The sequence below is a fragment of the Topomyia yanbarensis genome, chromosome 2 (genome assembly GCF_030247195.1).
Source record: "Topomyia yanbarensis strain Yona2022 chromosome 2, ASM3024719v1, whole genome shotgun sequence".
NCBI lineage: Eukaryota > Metazoa > Arthropoda > Insecta > Diptera > Culicidae > Topomyia > Topomyia yanbarensis.
In genome coordinates this window covers 465,034,296-465,052,485 of record NC_080671.1, presented here as the reverse complement: position 1 = coordinate 465,052,485, position 18,190 = coordinate 465,034,296, and the positions used below count along the sequence as shown (strand labels likewise).

Genomic DNA, 18,190 nt, shown 5'->3' with positions numbered 1-18,190 from the left:
AAAGTCGAATCATACCACGAGATATTTGAATGTTTAGACCTGTGCGATAGTTTGATCTATTAATTGAAGCTATAGTTTCATTGGTTCACCCTTACTAGAAAATACGCGGATAACTCGATACCCTGCTGAAGAGCCCAAGCAGAAAAATTGTCGAAGGTATCTTGCAGTGGCCATTACAAGTAGATGGCTGTTAGACCTGTAATAGATACCACACTGTCATCTGCAAGCTGCCTTAGCGTGCAGAAATTGACTAGATATTCGTCAATCAATGTACACAACCATTTAATTTGTTGCATAAAGTTGTTGAAAAAAGACACCGTGCATGTTATATATAGAAAGCTTAGCGTCATAAAATTGTTATTTCACATCCTAAAATTTCAAAAATACATCAGAAGATGCGCCAACAGAAACTTTCAGATGAAAGTTTCTCAGTGACTGGGTGTATGAAAGAATGGTTCAGACAGCACGGTAAGTGATTAGTATTCATCAGGTTGTGAGTTCTCGAGTTTTCCACCCTCCAGTGATATTGATATCCTACGGTAACACATTTTGTAATTGGTCTGAAAATATAAATGAAACAAACAAAGATTGAAATTTATTTTTTATAATTTTCCTATGATAATTATATCAGATGAATATCGATAACGAAAATGTTTATTGATGAAGCTGCAGTTTGGTTTTCTTCAGGCTGTATAAATTTTGCAGAATTGTTTCTTAATGTGTCGCAATCAGATAGGTTGAACAAATTCTCCAAATCCAAATATTTAAGTGTGTAATAAACAATATTTAATTATTAGTATATATCCAATGTTCAGCTAGAGCTGAATAGAACAATTATTATAGCGTTTACAAAACCAAACAAAACAAGACTATAATCTCTGTGCGAAATATCCGCCTTATGTTTCAATAGTCGCTGCATCTTCACGTACGTGAAAATTGCCGGGCTAATAACACGACCCAGCTAATACTAGCAGTACCTATCCCTAGCACCCATGAAGATCAAGTTTAGAAAGAAGTGTTGAGGCTTCGTGCTACGATCCTACTTATAATTGTCATACCTATCCATACTCCTAAGGGTCAATTCAAAAGAGATATGTTGAATATTCGTAAAACAGACGAAGAGCGATGAAAAATGAACTGATAATATCTTCTCGATAATTTTAAGTAAAAGTGTTGATTGATATAGATATAAAAAAGTGAACGAATAATCTAATTTAATCAAGCCGGATTCGCACCTGTAAAAATGACGAATGTTAATTTGTGTGATAAATTAAACAGACGTTTTCACTTTTCTATCATATCTTTCATGCGTAGGTATGCCAAACAACGATTACGTTCGCAAAGTGCAACGAGCAACAATCAAACCGACAGATTGGTAAAGCGAGAGCGCCACTACTGACCTACTAAAAAACTTCTCCAGTATATCGCCTTTTCTCCCGCCTCTCATAGCTCTAAGTTGTCAGTACCAACATTTTGTCTCGTGCAACAGTAAATTTTGAACATTCAAGGCGAACATACATGTGCTGTATCTAGGGAATGAATTCAAATAATCTAGCAGTGTTTTTGTTTTCAAAGCGAATCACACTTTAGTTGGAACACCTAGTTCATAATTATATGCCTTAATAATGGGATAAATTAAAAGTATTCAATCGGAAGTGAAAATTGGCTTAGTGTTCTCAAAGGATTCTAGTTGTCTAATATACTCTCTCACGTGCAAATTCCTTATAGTTGCTCAATAAGTTTGTGCTTAATGCATTTGTTGGTTCGTGCAATTCAATGAGAAACGATTGAGCTCAAAAGGTGTTAATAGAAAGCAAAGCTGAGAAGTTTAAAATACGAAGAAATGAAATGGAAAGGAGAAAGTCGAAAGTGTGCATCTTTATGATAAACAGTTTCACATGGTGACTGCGAAAAATTGACGAAACCTTTGCAATTTTTAATGATTGTATGATTATTTTCGTAATCGCTGATAGTACATACATAAATAGATTAATATGATCTGCCACACGATTTCTTTTATTATATGGAATCGTTGATACTTATCGTGTTATGAGTCATAAATACGACCAAGGATATGAAACGTCACAGTCGAGTGGAATTGGTAAGTTAGGTTAATATTGCACCGGAACATATTGCTGAATGTGTGTAGTTAGAGTGACAAGCAAAAATGACCCCCATTAGGCTAGCCCTGAGTCGATTTCTAGTCCTACCAGGAGTGTTTGTTCCAAATTTGAGCCAAAGTGGACATGGTTAGCTACAGAACCAACGTGTTCGGACTTTTATAGCATTTTTCAACAATTTAAATGGAGAAAGCCCACCAACTTATATAACTTATAACTGAAAGTGAAAATAGGAAAGATAATTTACAACTATATCGAAGACTACGAATCAATCCAACTCCCTTGGGAGAAGTTATCAAGCTTTTAATGCAGTCATGCCTGAGTCAGTTTTGCATGGGGCCCAACAGCGCATGGTGGTTAATCAGTAATCGATTCCCACGGTTTTTTTTTGACGAAATAATGGTTCGGTTTAGCTGAATAGTATGTGGTTTACTGGATTTTTAAAATATAAGCAAAAACATTGCTCCTTCTTTCTTTAAACTTCCAAGCGAAACCACTCGCAGCAGTCACTTTGCATTTGCACAGTTTTATCGAAGTTACAATTTCGAGGCATAAACATTCTATTTTGAATGAATCGTTCAAGGACACCACAAGTCTGTATAGGGGGAGACTTGATCAGATTTTCAGCTAAACCTGCATAAATCTCTAAAAAAATTTACAATCCTTTTAAAGTCATTGAGATATAATATGCAAAGATATTGTGCAACACGCATTATTTTCTGCAGAATTTTTAATTTACTTTTTTAAAAGTTATAAAAGTTTTTCTATGATCGTTTTTACCTTTACAAAAATTCTAACTTTTCCATGTTTACCCGCACCTAGTCATACAGTGAATGAATCCTTGTAGCAGTGAATCTACGAGGCTTGCAAAACTGTGCTTACTATTTAGAATGACCTTAAAGTTTGTAATGATAATCTATATGATAACTAAAGAATATTCATTCTCTGATATAATTGAAGCGTCGAAATTCTCTTCTTCTTGCCACGCAAATAAATGTATGAAAAGCGTATACTTGCACCACATAATTCATATACACATAATTACACTTTATTACTTACAAACAATACATTTTTAAATTAAAAAAAGTGGACAGGAAGAAAATTTAAACTATAACCGCTCTTACCCGCAGCGTTCAGGAAACGCCATTTTTCTCCTACAATGCAACTTTTTTCGATCTTTTCTGCACAAAAAGTGCATTAAACGACCGAATTATCCTATTCGAACCACCGATTGCCGATGCGATAAAGCTAATGTTTTCCTAAAAGCTTGACTGACTGCGTATACTTTTCACTCAAACGGTTTTTCACGAAATCGTATCAGATTGAATCTAAGGTGGCTCTCATGCCAAAAGACAGAGTTCATTTCCCTATACTCGTCAGCGACCCAGAGCTTCTGTGCTTGTCTAACCGAGGCATCACTCGGTACCAGCCAGTTGCTTTAGGCTTTCAATATGTTGCGTGAACTAATTGGATTTAATGACTAACTGGCGCCAATTTTGGTGTTAGTTTGGATATATAATCTAACTGATAGCAAGTTGGTGTTAGTTACCGACGAGTGGAACACGAAACATTCAAATTTGTAGAAATTGTAATTTTGTTCATTGAAGATTTTAACCAGAAGATCATTCGCACATATGATGAATTACAATACATAGGGGGAAGTGGGGAAATTCGCACCGCTGGCCAATTCGGACCCCCAACTGTTTCTCAGCTATGGTAATATTATGAAAAGCGTATATATAATTTTTATGGCGGTCATGTAGCTCTGTTCTGTCTCACAAAATATGTCGTTATTCTCAGTTTTCGTGTGCGTGCACTAGGAACGAATATTGCTTAAGAACGTTTTACTTTGAGAAATGTGTAAGCCGTAAAACAAGATTTTTGTTGGCAACAATAATTAGAGTAAGGTGGGGCAAATCCGACCGTTGGGTAAACCCGACCCCCCTCTGTTACCGAAAATCAGAAGCACTATGCGAACTATTATCAATGGTGTCGTGTAGAGCATCGAAAATAATCATAATGGTGGCATGACAGCATTTTATTAATCTTCATTGAGATGCTCAAACGACAAAAAGTGTGTTTTTACAACTTTTTATTTGACTTTTGTGCATTTTTGCCTACAGGATATTTCTGATTGTTAAAGTGATTGCATAAAAAATGTAAGTGGATTTAAATTCTTTGAATAAAGTCCTACAAAGTGTGTAGATGAATTTGGTTCAACCTTTTTCATAATTCCTCGAGTACTTTTTCAAATGGACGTAAGTAACATTGAGAGCCTCTCTTTGTTTACTTTCTCTTTCGTTTATTACGACGTCATTACAACACTTTGTACTAATTTTCCAGTACATATCGAAAGCCGACGGTTTTACTACAATATTATGCAAAGAGTAGAGTAGTAAATGTTGAAATGGCCGAGTAATGAACAGAAGAGAAAGACCTCAAAGAGAATCTCTCATTGTTACTTACGTCCATTTGAAAAAGTACTCGAGATTTTTTTTAATTGCACCGTAATGAAAAATGACGCGGTGGGGCAAATCCGGCTCTAAATAGTGGGGTAAATCCGACCGCTTTTTTTGCCAAGAAAATGTTTATTTATCAAATTTAAATATATTTTTATTGTTATTTTATGCTATTTTTATGAAAAATGGTTCATAATTACAAATGAAAGACACAAAAACGTGATGATTATAGTATTCGTCAAGCAATTGATCCGATGCAAATGGGAATATCATTACGTGCTACTGCTCGTGATTTTAGCATTCCAAGATTGACATTGAACTCCATTTTCTTCATGTTACAATTCAATAACGCAACATTCATTGATTTATCATTGAAAACCCATAAAATTTGGGTAATATCTGCGCTAAATCGGCCACTCCCGAGAGCTCGAAACACCGAGAGGGAGTCTGTAAATATGGTGTTTGCTGAGTCCTCGGGCTTTCGGGCCAGGCTCTGGGCACTGGCTGCTGCTTCAGCCGAAAACACCGAGCACTCGGGCATAAGCCGGAAGGAAGAGCCAGTTGGGCCGTTCCGACCCCCACATCCTCGTCTTTCTTCGAACCGTCGGGGAAGGCGCGTGTGTGGCAAATTTGTAGTAGTTCCTCTCCGGTATATTTTCTATAGCGCTCCTTTGCTGTTCGTATTAGTCGGTAGTCTTGTCCTGCGGTTCTTTCCAAATAGAGTGCTCAACGGAATATAACTGTGACGGAGTGCCAGCTGAAGAGAATCTGCCCTGGCAGAAGGTTTGATGCAAGCCTGATGCAGTGGTTGTATGTAGGTTGCTTGATTGATTTGTTTAACTTTAACCAAATGTTCATTTGCCCGTATGGTAATGGTTTCAATAAATTTCAAAATTCTATTAAATACTATGTTCACACTACAGAGTTAAAACACGTTATAATAATTAGCAACAAGAAAAATGTCATCAATATAGCGTTAAAACACGTTTTAACTCGTAGTGTGGACGTAGTAAAAGATACATTTCATTGCTTATTGTAATCTATTCCATCTCGGTGTTTCGCCCGTATTTGGGCTAGTACGATTTGAGTCCCTTAGTGGGCTGCGGTGAACCCTCCCATCACCCGGTCCGGGTGTGGCGAGGGGCCTGCGGTTGTTAGTGGCAACGTTGTTGATTGGTGGGAAGACGTTGGGGAGCGTTTCCGAGTTCCGGAGTTTGTGCTCAGGCGACCTCTCCAGCACCCGACCAGGGCGTGGCAGAGGATTTTCGGTTATTTGCCTTCCTAAAGTTATTTGCCTAAGTAAAATAAAAATCCCGTTTCTCGTTTCCCAGTTTACCCCAAGTATCAAACCATCAACAGAAACTTATATCAGTATTCAACAAACCGATTATGTTGGTTTGTTGAATACTGATATAAGTTTCTGTTGATGGTTTGATACTTGGGGTAAACTCAAATCGTCAATCGCAGCCACACTACCGTTTGCTAGAAGAAAACTAATAAAAGAGCACACTCATTTTCACAGTGCACACATAATTGAATAAGCAAGAGAGCGCGGTCTCTCGCACCCAACCACCCCATCGTCTTGAAATTCGTTTATTTAGCTCCGAAAGAAAGAGCATTTTTTTCTGTGGACTGTAATCATTGTATGCATGAAACTGGTGCGCCTGATGCCTGATTGAAAAGATGCCTGGCAGCAGTCATGGAATATATTGGTTCGAGCTGGCGGAACGTAGTAACTACTACGAGTCCAGAAAGCAAACTGACGATTTTTTTTGTTATGTGCTGCTTTTATATGTGTGTCGCGGTTCATTGGATGGCAAAGAGACGGTCCTAGCAACGCTCGCTGCTTGGTTGAATTATTCGGATCAATCAGCGCTGATAACCACCACTTTCACAAAATACATTATTTTTGTTATTTATAGTAATCGTACATTTTACGGAATCAAAAACAAGATACGTAGCATAGCATAGCATAGCACGAACACCTGCACAAATAGTAGATGGAGTTGCAGAAAATGAGCATATCCATTGTCATATCAGATTTCGCCACGATCCTCAATGGCGTAGACTCGCTCATCTCCACACACCTGGCCACGTCCTTACAAGCGTTTTTATTTTATAATAGTCCTATCATCTACTTAATGAAAACGCTCGGAACCGAAACAGTTTCCATAGATGACGGAGATAATAAAAGGCGAAAAATATATATGATGTGATATATGAATTAATTGGATATTGTTATTTAGTAGAGAAAAAATACAGACACATAGCTATTCAAACAGAAAAACAAAACAAACAGGATGGATCTCACCAATATATTAAAATACTCCGCAGCCTGTACACTGATCTGGACACTATACCGCATCTTCGGGCCACCTCCTCTGGACAATCCGTAGCCAACAGCCGACAACTGCGTTAGACCGTAACGTGCGCAATCTTCTAATGATTCCTGTCCGTCGGTGACAGCCAGACCGAAGACAAACATAACAGCGATCCTGTATGATTTTGGAATGGTTCGGAGACCCAACACTTGTGACTGCAAAAACATTTACGGCCCCCACTTTTTGAATTTTATCACTCTCAAACGGATCCGAAATACTTCAAAACCAAACAAAACCGAAAAAATCCTATTCTTGGAGCAGCTTCAAATTTTTCACAAAAAATGACGCGAGCGAAAAAATACTTGCATCTGTCGCTCATGGCTACTACGATCGCCTATAGGAATCAAAAACAAGATACGTGCACAGATTTCCGATCAGACAGTGCAAAAATATAGCGATCAGCTCAACAGAAGTTATTCGCTTTTGAAAACTGGGAAATTGGGTGCACTGCTTGCTGTTGCTGTCAAGTAAGATGGAATAATTTGGTGCAGCTGCATTCTAACAACACTAGCCTCGCTGAAAATGCAGGAGCAAAAGTTTCTTAACGTAACGGAGTAACGGATTCCACTTCGTATTTTGACATAATTTTTTGAATGTACTCGGAGCTAGTGCGTGGTGCCAAATCATGTAAGCGTATTTCCGTAAAATCTTGATCGATATAGACGGCGATCTTCATTTTAATGTTGTCGTATTCGAGTTCGTGTTGCATGTCATTCGTCATACTAAAGAAGTCTGCTCCGGTTAAGATCTTGAGCGTTGTTAGTATTACGTTTTTTGTACGATGTAGCTGAAGGTGTGTAACTGCCGTAAGATCAAGACACATGTTCATTGGAACAATCTTTGACTCAATGCAACCTGCATTAAGAGCTGTCGAACAGTGGTGTCGATAAGTCAAATTATCAGTTAACCCAAGCAAAACTTCAATGGTTCTTTTCACGAAGAAGCGAATAACAACCGGTTCGTCCCTTGCATTTCTTTGATTCTGAGCTACTGTGTGCAGATAAAGTCAAATACATTGGAGTTATATTGGATTCCAAACTTAATTGGTCTGCCCACATTGAGTTGAGAGTCAAGAAAGCGTGCATGGCCTTCGGGCAGTGCAGACAAACTTTTGGAAAGACCTGGGGTCTCAAACCTAAATACATCTATTGGATTTACACGACAATTGTACGTCTAATACTGTCATACGGATGCCTTGTGTGGTGACAGAGGGGAAAGGTGATGACAGTCCAGTCAAAGCTAAACCATCTACAAAGAATAGCGCGCATGGCGTTGACTGGTGCTTTCACCACAACTCCGACTGCTGCTCTTGAGACACTTCTAAATATCAAACCATTACACATACACCTCAAACAAGAAGCACTATCATGTGCATACAGACTGCAGGTTACTGGGCTTTGGAACAGTAACCATGTTGATCTTGCTACCAGTATGACTGACGATTGTGGTCACAAATGGTTACATGGGTTGAATATATTCTTGCTCTCAGCGATATTACACTCACATGTAGTTTTCCTTACAGGACATTCCATGTGAAGATTCCCTCTCGAGAGGAGTGGTTGTCTGGCTATATGGAAAGACAACAACAAACGCAAGTGGTCTGTTACACTGACGGTGCTCTGATGGAGGGACGTGCTGGTGCTGGTGTCTACTGTCGTGAAATGACATTGGAACAATCTCACTCACTAGGTAGATACTGTACTGTATCCCAAGCAGAAATATTTGCGATTATGTGCGGGGTACAATCGGCCCTTCAACTGAGTTTGTCCGGCATAGTTATAAACTTCTGCTCCGATAGTCAGGCTGCAATCAAGGCCCTTAGCTCAGACCTGGGACGGGACATGCGAAGACGGTCTTCTTTTTCCCTCCCGATATTGATGTTATTTTGCAGGGAAAATCCACTTGCTAAATAATTTCAAGCAAATGCCGATGATAGTGTTGTGCCGATGCGGCATAGATTTCTTCCAATGAGGTACTGATTTGTGCCGAAAATAATAGAGCTCAAACATGACATGAATTATGTTATCGTTTGTCTGAATTGTGTAAAGCAACATTAGCCATAACTGTTGAGCCGAATATTAAAATTGCTCGTGCTCTCGGTGCATTTTGTATATTTTTTAGTGTCCATCTACATGCATCTAAGCAAGATGTAAAATATGTTTTCTAAAAACACCTTGTATGTAGCCAGGATATTACTATACTACCCAGACACTGTCCATTCCAAGAAAATGAAAATCATCAAGAAAGGTCCGGTTCGCAATGACAGGCCATTGCCGGTTCGCGGTGACAGTTACTTTGCTTCACTTTGCACGTCCCGTCCCGGGCTCAGACAAATCACGGTCCAAGCTAGTATTTGTATTTGTATTTCAATTTATCATCTGATACGTAGTCTTAATGGCAATAGATGCGGTGCGTCAATTTCTCCATTCAGCAACTTTCAAACGAATAATGCTTGCTGGGTCTTCCTACTTCGTTGCAGCGTGTCAAGTCCTAATAATCGACAACGATCAGGATACGGAGGCAGATCACACCATGGCAAGTTTTTCAACGCTAAACGAATGAATCGTTTCTGTGTGCGTTCAACCCTCAGGCACCAAGACGTCTGATGTGGACACCAAACAACAGAGGCAGTTTCCAGTATAGGACGGACTAAAGAACAGTAAAGTGCTTTCAGGCAATACGGATCGGTAAAATCCTTCGCAACCTTAGCGATGAACCCCAACTGACGAGTAGCTTTTGAAATAACGGCTGACCGATATGCCTCGAATGATAACTTAGAATCCAACAGCACGCCTAGATCCTGAACTTGATCGACTCTGGTCAGTGAAACGCCGTCAATGCGGTAGTCGAATACAATCGGTGTTGCAATACGATGGAATGTAATCACCACACAGTTGCGGATACTTACAACTAATTTGTTCTTCTGACACCATAAAACGAACAAATCCAGTAGTGCTTGAAGACGTTCGCAGTTCTCGATCGAATGTACAACAAAATATAGTTTTAGATCATCAGCTTAAACTAGCTTACAGCCGCCCCGCAGGAACAGTGTTACATCGTTGAAGAACAGAATAAACAACAAGGGACCGAGGTTGCTACCTTGAGGAACTCCAGACACGTTGGAAAATGCAGTCGAAAAACAGAAGCCCACCTTTACACGTAATAATCTGCCAGTTAAATACGAGTTCAGCCAAGCCTCCAATTGTACCGAGGCTCCGAGACGCGACAGTTTGTAAAGAAGTATTTGATGGTCGATTTTGTCAAAAGCAGCTTTCAAGTCAGTGTAAATTGCGTCAATCTGAGATTTGTTTTTAATCTGTGTGATGCATGTCGAGGTGAACTCCAATAAATTCGTCGAGATAGATCTTCCAGGCATGAATCCATGTTGTTCGAATGAAATGTAATTACGAGTGCTTTCTTGAATCATGGCGCTTACTATGGTTTCAAATAACTTTTAAGCAGCAGACAGGCTAGTTATACCACGATAATACCTCACGTTTCGTCGATCTCCGTTTTTGAAGACAGGCAACATTATGGATTGTTTCCAAATGTCGGGAAATTTCGCCTCGGCAAAAGAACGGTTGAAAATACAGCACAGAGGTTCTGTTAAACCAGCAATACAGTGACGAAATATAACTGCAGGAATACCATCAGGTCCAGGAGAGCACGAATTTTTAATTTTTAATGCAGCCGACCTGACCATTTCTGGCGTTATTGTAAACGTTCTTAGGTCAACCACATCAGCTGGCGACATCAGGCGAAAAAAACGTAGGCAAAATGATTCGCGAACAATTCACAACATGTTGCAGCAGACGTAGATTCGGTTTGGTCCAAGTACACGGTAGACGGCACTGATTCAGATTTCCGCTTGGAATTTACAAAACTCCAAAATTCTCTTGGGTTTCTCCTCAAACTTGATTGGACGCGTAGAACATACGATTTGTATAAAGTTGCATTATGATAGCAGTCTCTGGAGTTCGCTGTTGACGAAGCTTACTTTGACATGCATTTCGTACACGTTTAAATTCCCTTAACTCTCGGGTACTCCAGGCAGACGACGCAGGGCGACGTTTCCGCGGCACGTTAGAGGCCAATACACGATTCTATTATATTGCAAAACATCTCCGCCATATAGTCAACCCTATTCAGAGCGGTAAGTTGTGACCAGTCAATATTGCGTAGATAAGCATGCAAAGCAGTAAAATCGATGTTGCGGAAGTTGATGGAATCAACTACGGACACGAGAGGCGGCTCACTGATTTTATGTACGGCTGGGACTGAAATTTCTAGCAACGGATGGTGTGTGTCGACTGGGAGCAAAGGATCGGCGCAGCATTCGACAACACACGTAGATGAGCATTACAATTGGATATACAATTAAATTGGCCGAGATTAAAGAAGTTTATTCCGTCCAAAAGAGTAGTACTCAAAAGTGGTAGCTGAGGAGAGTTGTCACAACGAATGCCATCTTCCCCCGAAGACCAATGCATCTGCGGTTGATTGTAATCGCCGCAAACAATTACTGTATCCCATAGAACACAGTTCCTGAACAGATGCCAAATGCTCATTGATTGTGTTTAAATCTTTGCTCCTATCGGGTGGAATATATACCGCACACATCCACACTTTCAAGCCTTTGATAGAAGCGAAGACAGAAATCTGCTCCAGTTCCTGACCGCTAGCTTTAACGATGAAGCTACTAATATAGCGTTGTGTGACAGCGATTAACACGCCTCCAAGTCGTGATTTTATACTATTACGAGGGAGCGGTCACAGCGGTAAACGTTGAAAGCAGTTCCAAACAATTGGAGATCATTGATGCTACCGTCCAGGCCTGTTTCGGTTAGCACTATTACCACAGACTAACAGACATAACACTATGAGGGAATTCCCTCAAAAAACATCGATTCGGAAATTTTCCCAGAACACTAGCTCCACCTTTTATTCACGGTCTCTGATTTTAAATAGATATGATTTGCTGATGGGTTACCCCACAGGTTTGGGAACAATTTTTCACTAGTGGTCTATCCCCATATACTTGTTCATATGTCAGTCGTGCCATAATTTCAAATGTGGCCACAGTCCCAACTACAAAAATATTTAAAATGACCGTTAAAGCGGGAGAAACATTATTTTCGAGTGTTATGTCTGTTAGTTTGTGCTATTACATCATAGTTGCAATCTGATACCATGAGAAACAGGTCGTCGATTTTTGTTTTCAATCCACGAACATTTTGGTAGAACAACCAAATCCTGCTTTCGTCCTGAGTAGAACGCTGATCGCGTGCCGAACCCAAATCGAAGAACTAAGCATTGTCAACACTATCTACCTTGTCTGGGCGCCCGGGCAGTCCGGTATTACTGGAAATGAATGGGCTGACGAATTGGCCAGGGCAGGTTCAGCGATTAACTTCTTTGGTCCTGAACCCGCGCTGCCAATTTCGACAAGGTGGACAAGAAAAATACGGTCCACTACTCTAAGTAGCACACAACTTTTCTAAAGTATGCAGAAGTTCCCTTAAAACCATAACTTCCATAAAACCATAACTTCCATAAAATTTTTCCCACTTTGTTTAAGTTTATAAAATCAAGCGAAAAAAAAATTGACGGTAAAAGTACATACTATCGAGGTAAATTGTTCGTACCATCGAGGGTACGCACTAACGAGGATACCTACTATCGAGGTAGACCTGCATTTAACGTTTAACAAAGACAGGATGTTTCGAGGCGCATTTATTGCATAAAAATATGATTTTGACAAAATGACATTTACGTGTAAAACTTCATATTCTGGATCACAATGGCTTAAGGTTGGGCCGTTGGTTAGAGCCGCGTCTGCCATCTTTGTTCACCGCATTGAATCAAATGGTAGGCCACGTGATTCGAGTTTTCGTTGCGCTCAAACACGAGCATTTCACCGTTTAAGGGCATTAGTTTTATATTCTTGATTCTAAACAACGAAGCAAAGCTGTTGATGCCAATTTGTATGTATGTAAGGGAACGGGCATAGTGTAGTTGGTAAATCGATTGCCTTGTATGCAACTCTCCTGAGTTCGATTCCCAATCCAGCACAAAGAGTTAAAAAAAATTCTAAAGAGTAATTAATAAATTAGTGAGGCACCCTCCTTAATAAGGTTAAAATAGGCACTAGATTGTCGTTATGTTGATATTAATAAACAAAAAAAATTGCAACAACAACAAATTATTAAATTTGATTTCTGGGGAAAGTGGTAGCGAAAGTGGGCTTACTTCCACTATTCTGTTTTCAGCAATATTTTCCCTTAGTAGGCTTAACCTAAATTAAACACATGTAACAGGTTACCGTACGTTTAATAAATTACAAATTAAAGACGTTTCACCATTTTTTTGTTTGTTTTCAGGGAATAATTCACCCCCTTATTTTTATAACGTTTGTTCCTGTAATTACGGCTAGTGGTTATGGATATGACTCTGCCTCAACATGTGATCCAAATGCATCAAGAAAAAGTCGTTCATCACATCTACTTCAGACAATTCCCTGTGATTTGAGTGTGCAGGCATACTGTAATCTACCAGGATCTGCTTACCCTTGGCATGCAGTGCGCCGATTTGTACATGAGAATCAAGGATTAATGCGACGAATGTATGGAGACGTACGCCATATTTCTGTTCTAAAGTCTGAAATGGAAAACAATGAAATTGATACAGATGATATACATCATACCGCTGAACGATATTCTCGAAAGGATGCATACAAAAAAATGAAGCATGCTCATTCCTCTCATTACGAATTTGGACGAGATAAAAGTAACGATGTTCTAACGGAGCCACATTTTAGGCCATCTCAAAAGATTAGTAATCAGAAGACCACTACAACTACACCACCAACTACAACTATTATACAATTTACAACTAGCAGCGATATATCTATCACCAACACCACAAGTAAACCGACGTTTCTAAGTATTACACTTAAAGAAACTACTACGACATTTGATGAAATCGTTTCACAGCAAAACATTGGCGATGAGTTTGGACAATATAAAGACAATGAGAAATTTGACATAAAAAAACTATCAACTATAGCTAATTTGGAAACCAATAACGAAACGCATGTCAATGCTGATTTAATAAAAAACAAAATTAAGAATGACACTAAAATAATCAATGCAACAAATGATACGGTTACTAACTTAAATGCTACAGAATCCAACGTTCAAGATACAAATGCTACGAGTAATCTGAATATGGTCATTGATACAAACATCGTAAACATTTCTAAAAGTACTAGCTTCGAAAACACTACAACTGAAAAAAGCAATGTGACGGTGACTAAGATAGAAGTACCCAACCCTACAAAATCCATATCAAAAAACACGGAAGGGCAACTTTTTCAAGAAGCTGCCCAAAAAGAAGCTCCAGTGCCAAACATGAAAGGAGTGTAAGTGCAAATAATTCAACACTAACAAATTAAATGTGGTAAGGTTAGGGATAAGGAAAATAAAAACACAGAGAACATAGACAATCAGGAAATATTTTTCACTTCCAAGGGAATAAAGACACTTCTCGATGAGCGGTTATTTCAACACGAGACACAGAGGAGTAACTGGGGTCGAATCCTGGCCAAAATTATTTACTGCTGCTATTGCTATTATTATGCATAATTATGATATAAAAATAGACAATAACTAGTTTTTGGAACAATTTGGCAATTATCCACCTGCCAGTGCAGAGGTCAGTTTTTTATATCCTTTCGAATACTAGTAATCTCGTGGAGATCTTTGTGAATACATTTGTTTTTCTAGTTGCATAAACAGATGATCAGTGGAAAAGGGAGAGGGGAAGGGACGCCTGTGCACGTATTCATAGAGATACATTTTTCCAAACATAGTATTTGGCCCTACAGCATTTCGGTATACCTCAAATTAGAAAAGAATTCAATATTTTCAAATCGCTTGGACTTTGTGAATCGAACAAGATCAGAAGAGTTCGAATGTTTCTTTTTTGAATAGCTGGAATCTTGTTTTGTAATACTGCTCCAGCAACTTTGCCGGAGCTCGACGTTTAATATAACTTTTTTATCATTCAAGTTTGGAATAAAATGTTTAAAAAACATATTTTTTAAAGTTGGTGCAGTGTAATACTACTATTTTCAGTTAGTTTTAAGGTGAAGTTATACAAATGGTTGTGTTCAACTACGTTTGTAATAATTCTCTTATTTAATACAGTCATCATCACTTGAAAGCGATGTTGCTGGATGTATAATTAAAATGATTTAAAAAAACCCCCTTAAAATATCACCATGTTGCATCCATGCAAAAATTCTTTAACAATGTTTGACATACTCCTTATTTTGCCACCTACAGTAGGCTTTTAGATATATACAAAAAATATAACAAAACAAAAAATCGAAAAAAAAATGGTTATTGGCCAAGAATTTGTTCAACTGACACCTCTGTGCGAGGGGATATTGAGATAACAGAACGCCAATACTCCCCAAGAGATATTGTCATTTCAATTCGGCTTAAACCGATTTTGGTTAATAAATTTTCGATGCTAATTTTAGAATGCCTTAGTTCCGTTTATAGCCCTTTTTGGCTAGAAATTCCAGAGCACGGTCGTCGATACTGCAGAAATACTTCTGTACTTTCACTGCAATCGACTTGGTTCTCAGAACTTCCCAGCAAACTGCCCGCGAACCAGTATAATGGAAATCTAGGCTCATTAAAACACCAGTACTATTCTAGCAGTCCTTGAGATTCCACGGAATGTAAAGGAATACCGTATTTTGATGAAGGCTATATGATTTGACAATAAAATGGAAGTCTCATGCCTTCCCACTCATCTCCGCCATTTCATAGAAACATTTCCAAATGATTGGCAAAATAAAAATATTCATCCCACATCCCGAATCTGCATTGAGTCTGTAGGAAATTACGGATCGCTACAGTCTTTTATCAAGAAAATGGGTAGGCTGTGGTCGGTAGGTACCTAGATGCGTGAATCTGACCATTTTTACATGTTGGCAATATTTTGAATACTATTTATAATATTTTTTCAAAATATACCTATTTTTTCGTGCTTTACAGTGGTGTAATCTCTTTAGTTTGTATTTAAAATAATACATTTTATTTTCATTCTAAACGCAAAAATCCATCCCAGAGTAATCAAACTAATAGATAACACCATTGATTGCAACAAATGAATTTGCTTTATTTTCTATTAATTTCATTCTACTAGTCCATCAATATTAGTTGATACATCTTGCTCGATAAATTAATTCGGATGTTCTGTGTTCAGACTTTTAACGAAGAAAAAAGAAATGTGCGAATCGTCGAAGATGGAGCAAGATTTCTTTTTGGAATTTTACATTTAAGTACTATTATTACCGTTCTCATTCCAGCAACGCGTGTCCTGTGAAAGAAGAAGTCGTGGCCCCATTCTGGGCTAACAATACGAGAGGGGAAGTGCTAGCCCTGCTGAATCTTTATCCATTCGAGCAATATGTACATTGGGAAAAGTGCGCTTTCGAACTCAAGCAAATGTACTGTCGGGAAGGATGTCGATGTGAACAGCAGTATAGATTACATCGATTACTGGCATACGATCCGCACAATGAATGTAGAGGCATTTTTTCGGACTGGTTTAGGTTCCCATCCTGCTGCATATGTAAGTGCTACGATCTTCCGTTCGATTACCGTGTCACATCAAGGAGCCCTAGAACAATTATTAAAGAGTCTATTCAATATATTGAAGATGAACTGCAAAATGCTATTTACGATCATGCAACTGATGACTGGTATCGCCCGAAGGATTTTGGCTACGGTTGAATACTTAAACAAAACATTAATATACAATAAAAGTCTCTCATTTACTTATTTTAAAGTAGTGTTATAAATATCACGACCTATCTTTTAATATAATAGATTCTGTAACGCCGAAAATGTCGCATTAGGTCAAAATTTATCACAATCCTCACTTGTGGAACTCGTACAATAATTGCTTCATTTATTACATGAAGGCATACGCGTTTAGGCGACACATACGTATATTTGTTATTGTTCGGTGTCTCAAAGCAGTATAAGAAGATTCTATATGTGCACTTAGAGTTTTCTATAAAAGCTTCATAACATTTATCTTCAAAAGCTTTTTAGCACGATGTCTATGTGCTGTATGTCGATATAGTGCTAGATTCAATGCTTTACATTTTAGGTGCATTGAAGCATTAAAAATACTTGTATACGGCTATACGGTTAGCAATGAAATGAAATCGCTAACTTATAGCTTATCTAGAGTTTTAAATTAGTGCTTATGGTTACTTGGGCAACGACACAAAACAATTAAAACAGAGTATTCTGCATCCCCGGAAGGATGCTGAACGATCTGCAGTTGCTGCAATAGCAGGAATAATGCTTCCAACCCCCGGAGGAATTTAGAATTTTTATTTTAACAGTGAGCGGATATATTTCGTTTCGCGAAACAAACACTTCTGCTTGATTGATAGTCTGGAACATAATCAGCACGCTGTGTCTAGCATGGTGAAATTGTAGGGTGTAAACATTGGCCATCTTTAGCTCCATTTGTACTTTTAACAATAGATCTCAAAGACCGTCTCTAAAAGTAAACAGCGATACAGTTTGACCACAATAGGCCACTTTCTGCTTGTAATCGTCACTTATATTTGTCGACATAGTGGGTTGGAACACAATATTTTGCTTCTACTGTGCAGATAAAGCGACACACGGATTGATTTATTTGCTGGTAGCAATAGAGTAGTTTCTGGCCTTTGTTGTAAGCAAAATGAGAAGGTAGAAAAATCAGTTCGAAATTCTAGTTTAAAATTATTAAATCAAAAAGATTTTCAATTTACATAAGTTTATCTCATATTAAATCCAAGAAAACCATTTCTAATCGTAGATTTTATGCAGGCTTAATTAATAAACAATGTAATATGTCGAACGCAGGAGCAGGTTTTGATATGCTGTGAGAATATGTAGGACCCGACAACAATATAGACACAGAACGCAATAATAAAACTCAAATTAAACAACGCGAGTACAGTGGGCTACCGAGCACTGCTGCTATTGGATGAACTGAACTGATTTGATTTCTTTATTTCGCACATTATAATTAGGTTCTTATAGACATCACACGCATCTTTGGCGAGTCCCAAAATCACCGTTCTATCTCAACACAATGCACTTTTAGAAGAAAAATTCCTTGAGCTTGTTTTAAAAATACAAAAATTATC

General features: G+C 38.4%; 1 protein-coding gene across 1 annotated transcript; it reads left to right on the top strand.

Annotated features, from left to right (window-relative positions):
- Positions 1–1,480: 1,480 nt before the first annotated feature.
- On the top strand, positions 1,481–16,809 carry LOC131686110 (protein spaetzle 4). The gene is made up of 3 exons (XM_058970262.1): positions 1,481–2,101; positions 13,341–14,380; positions 16,343–16,809. The coding sequence occupies exons 1-3, from the start codon at positions 2,075–2,077 to the stop codon at positions 16,767–16,769; spliced, it is 1,494 nt and encodes a 497-aa protein (XP_058826245.1). The 5' UTR covers positions 1,481–2,074; the 3' UTR covers positions 16,770–16,809.
- The last annotated feature ends 1,381 nt before the right edge of the window (positions 16,810–18,190 follow it).

Bases quoted from the DNA above. Each gene is read 5' to 3' on its own strand.
- LOC131686110 (XM_058970262.1), top strand. From the start codon at position 2,075: ATGAAACGTCACAGTCGAGTGGAATTG. The intron at 2,102-13,340 runs GTAAGTTAGGTT...GTTTGTTTTCAG, and splicing joins GTCACAGTCGAGTGGAATTG to GGAATAATTCACCCCCTTAT. The intron at 14,381-16,342 runs GTAAGTGCAAAT...TTCTCATTCCAG, and splicing joins GTGCCAAACATGAAAGGAGT to CAACGCGTGTCCTGTGAAAG.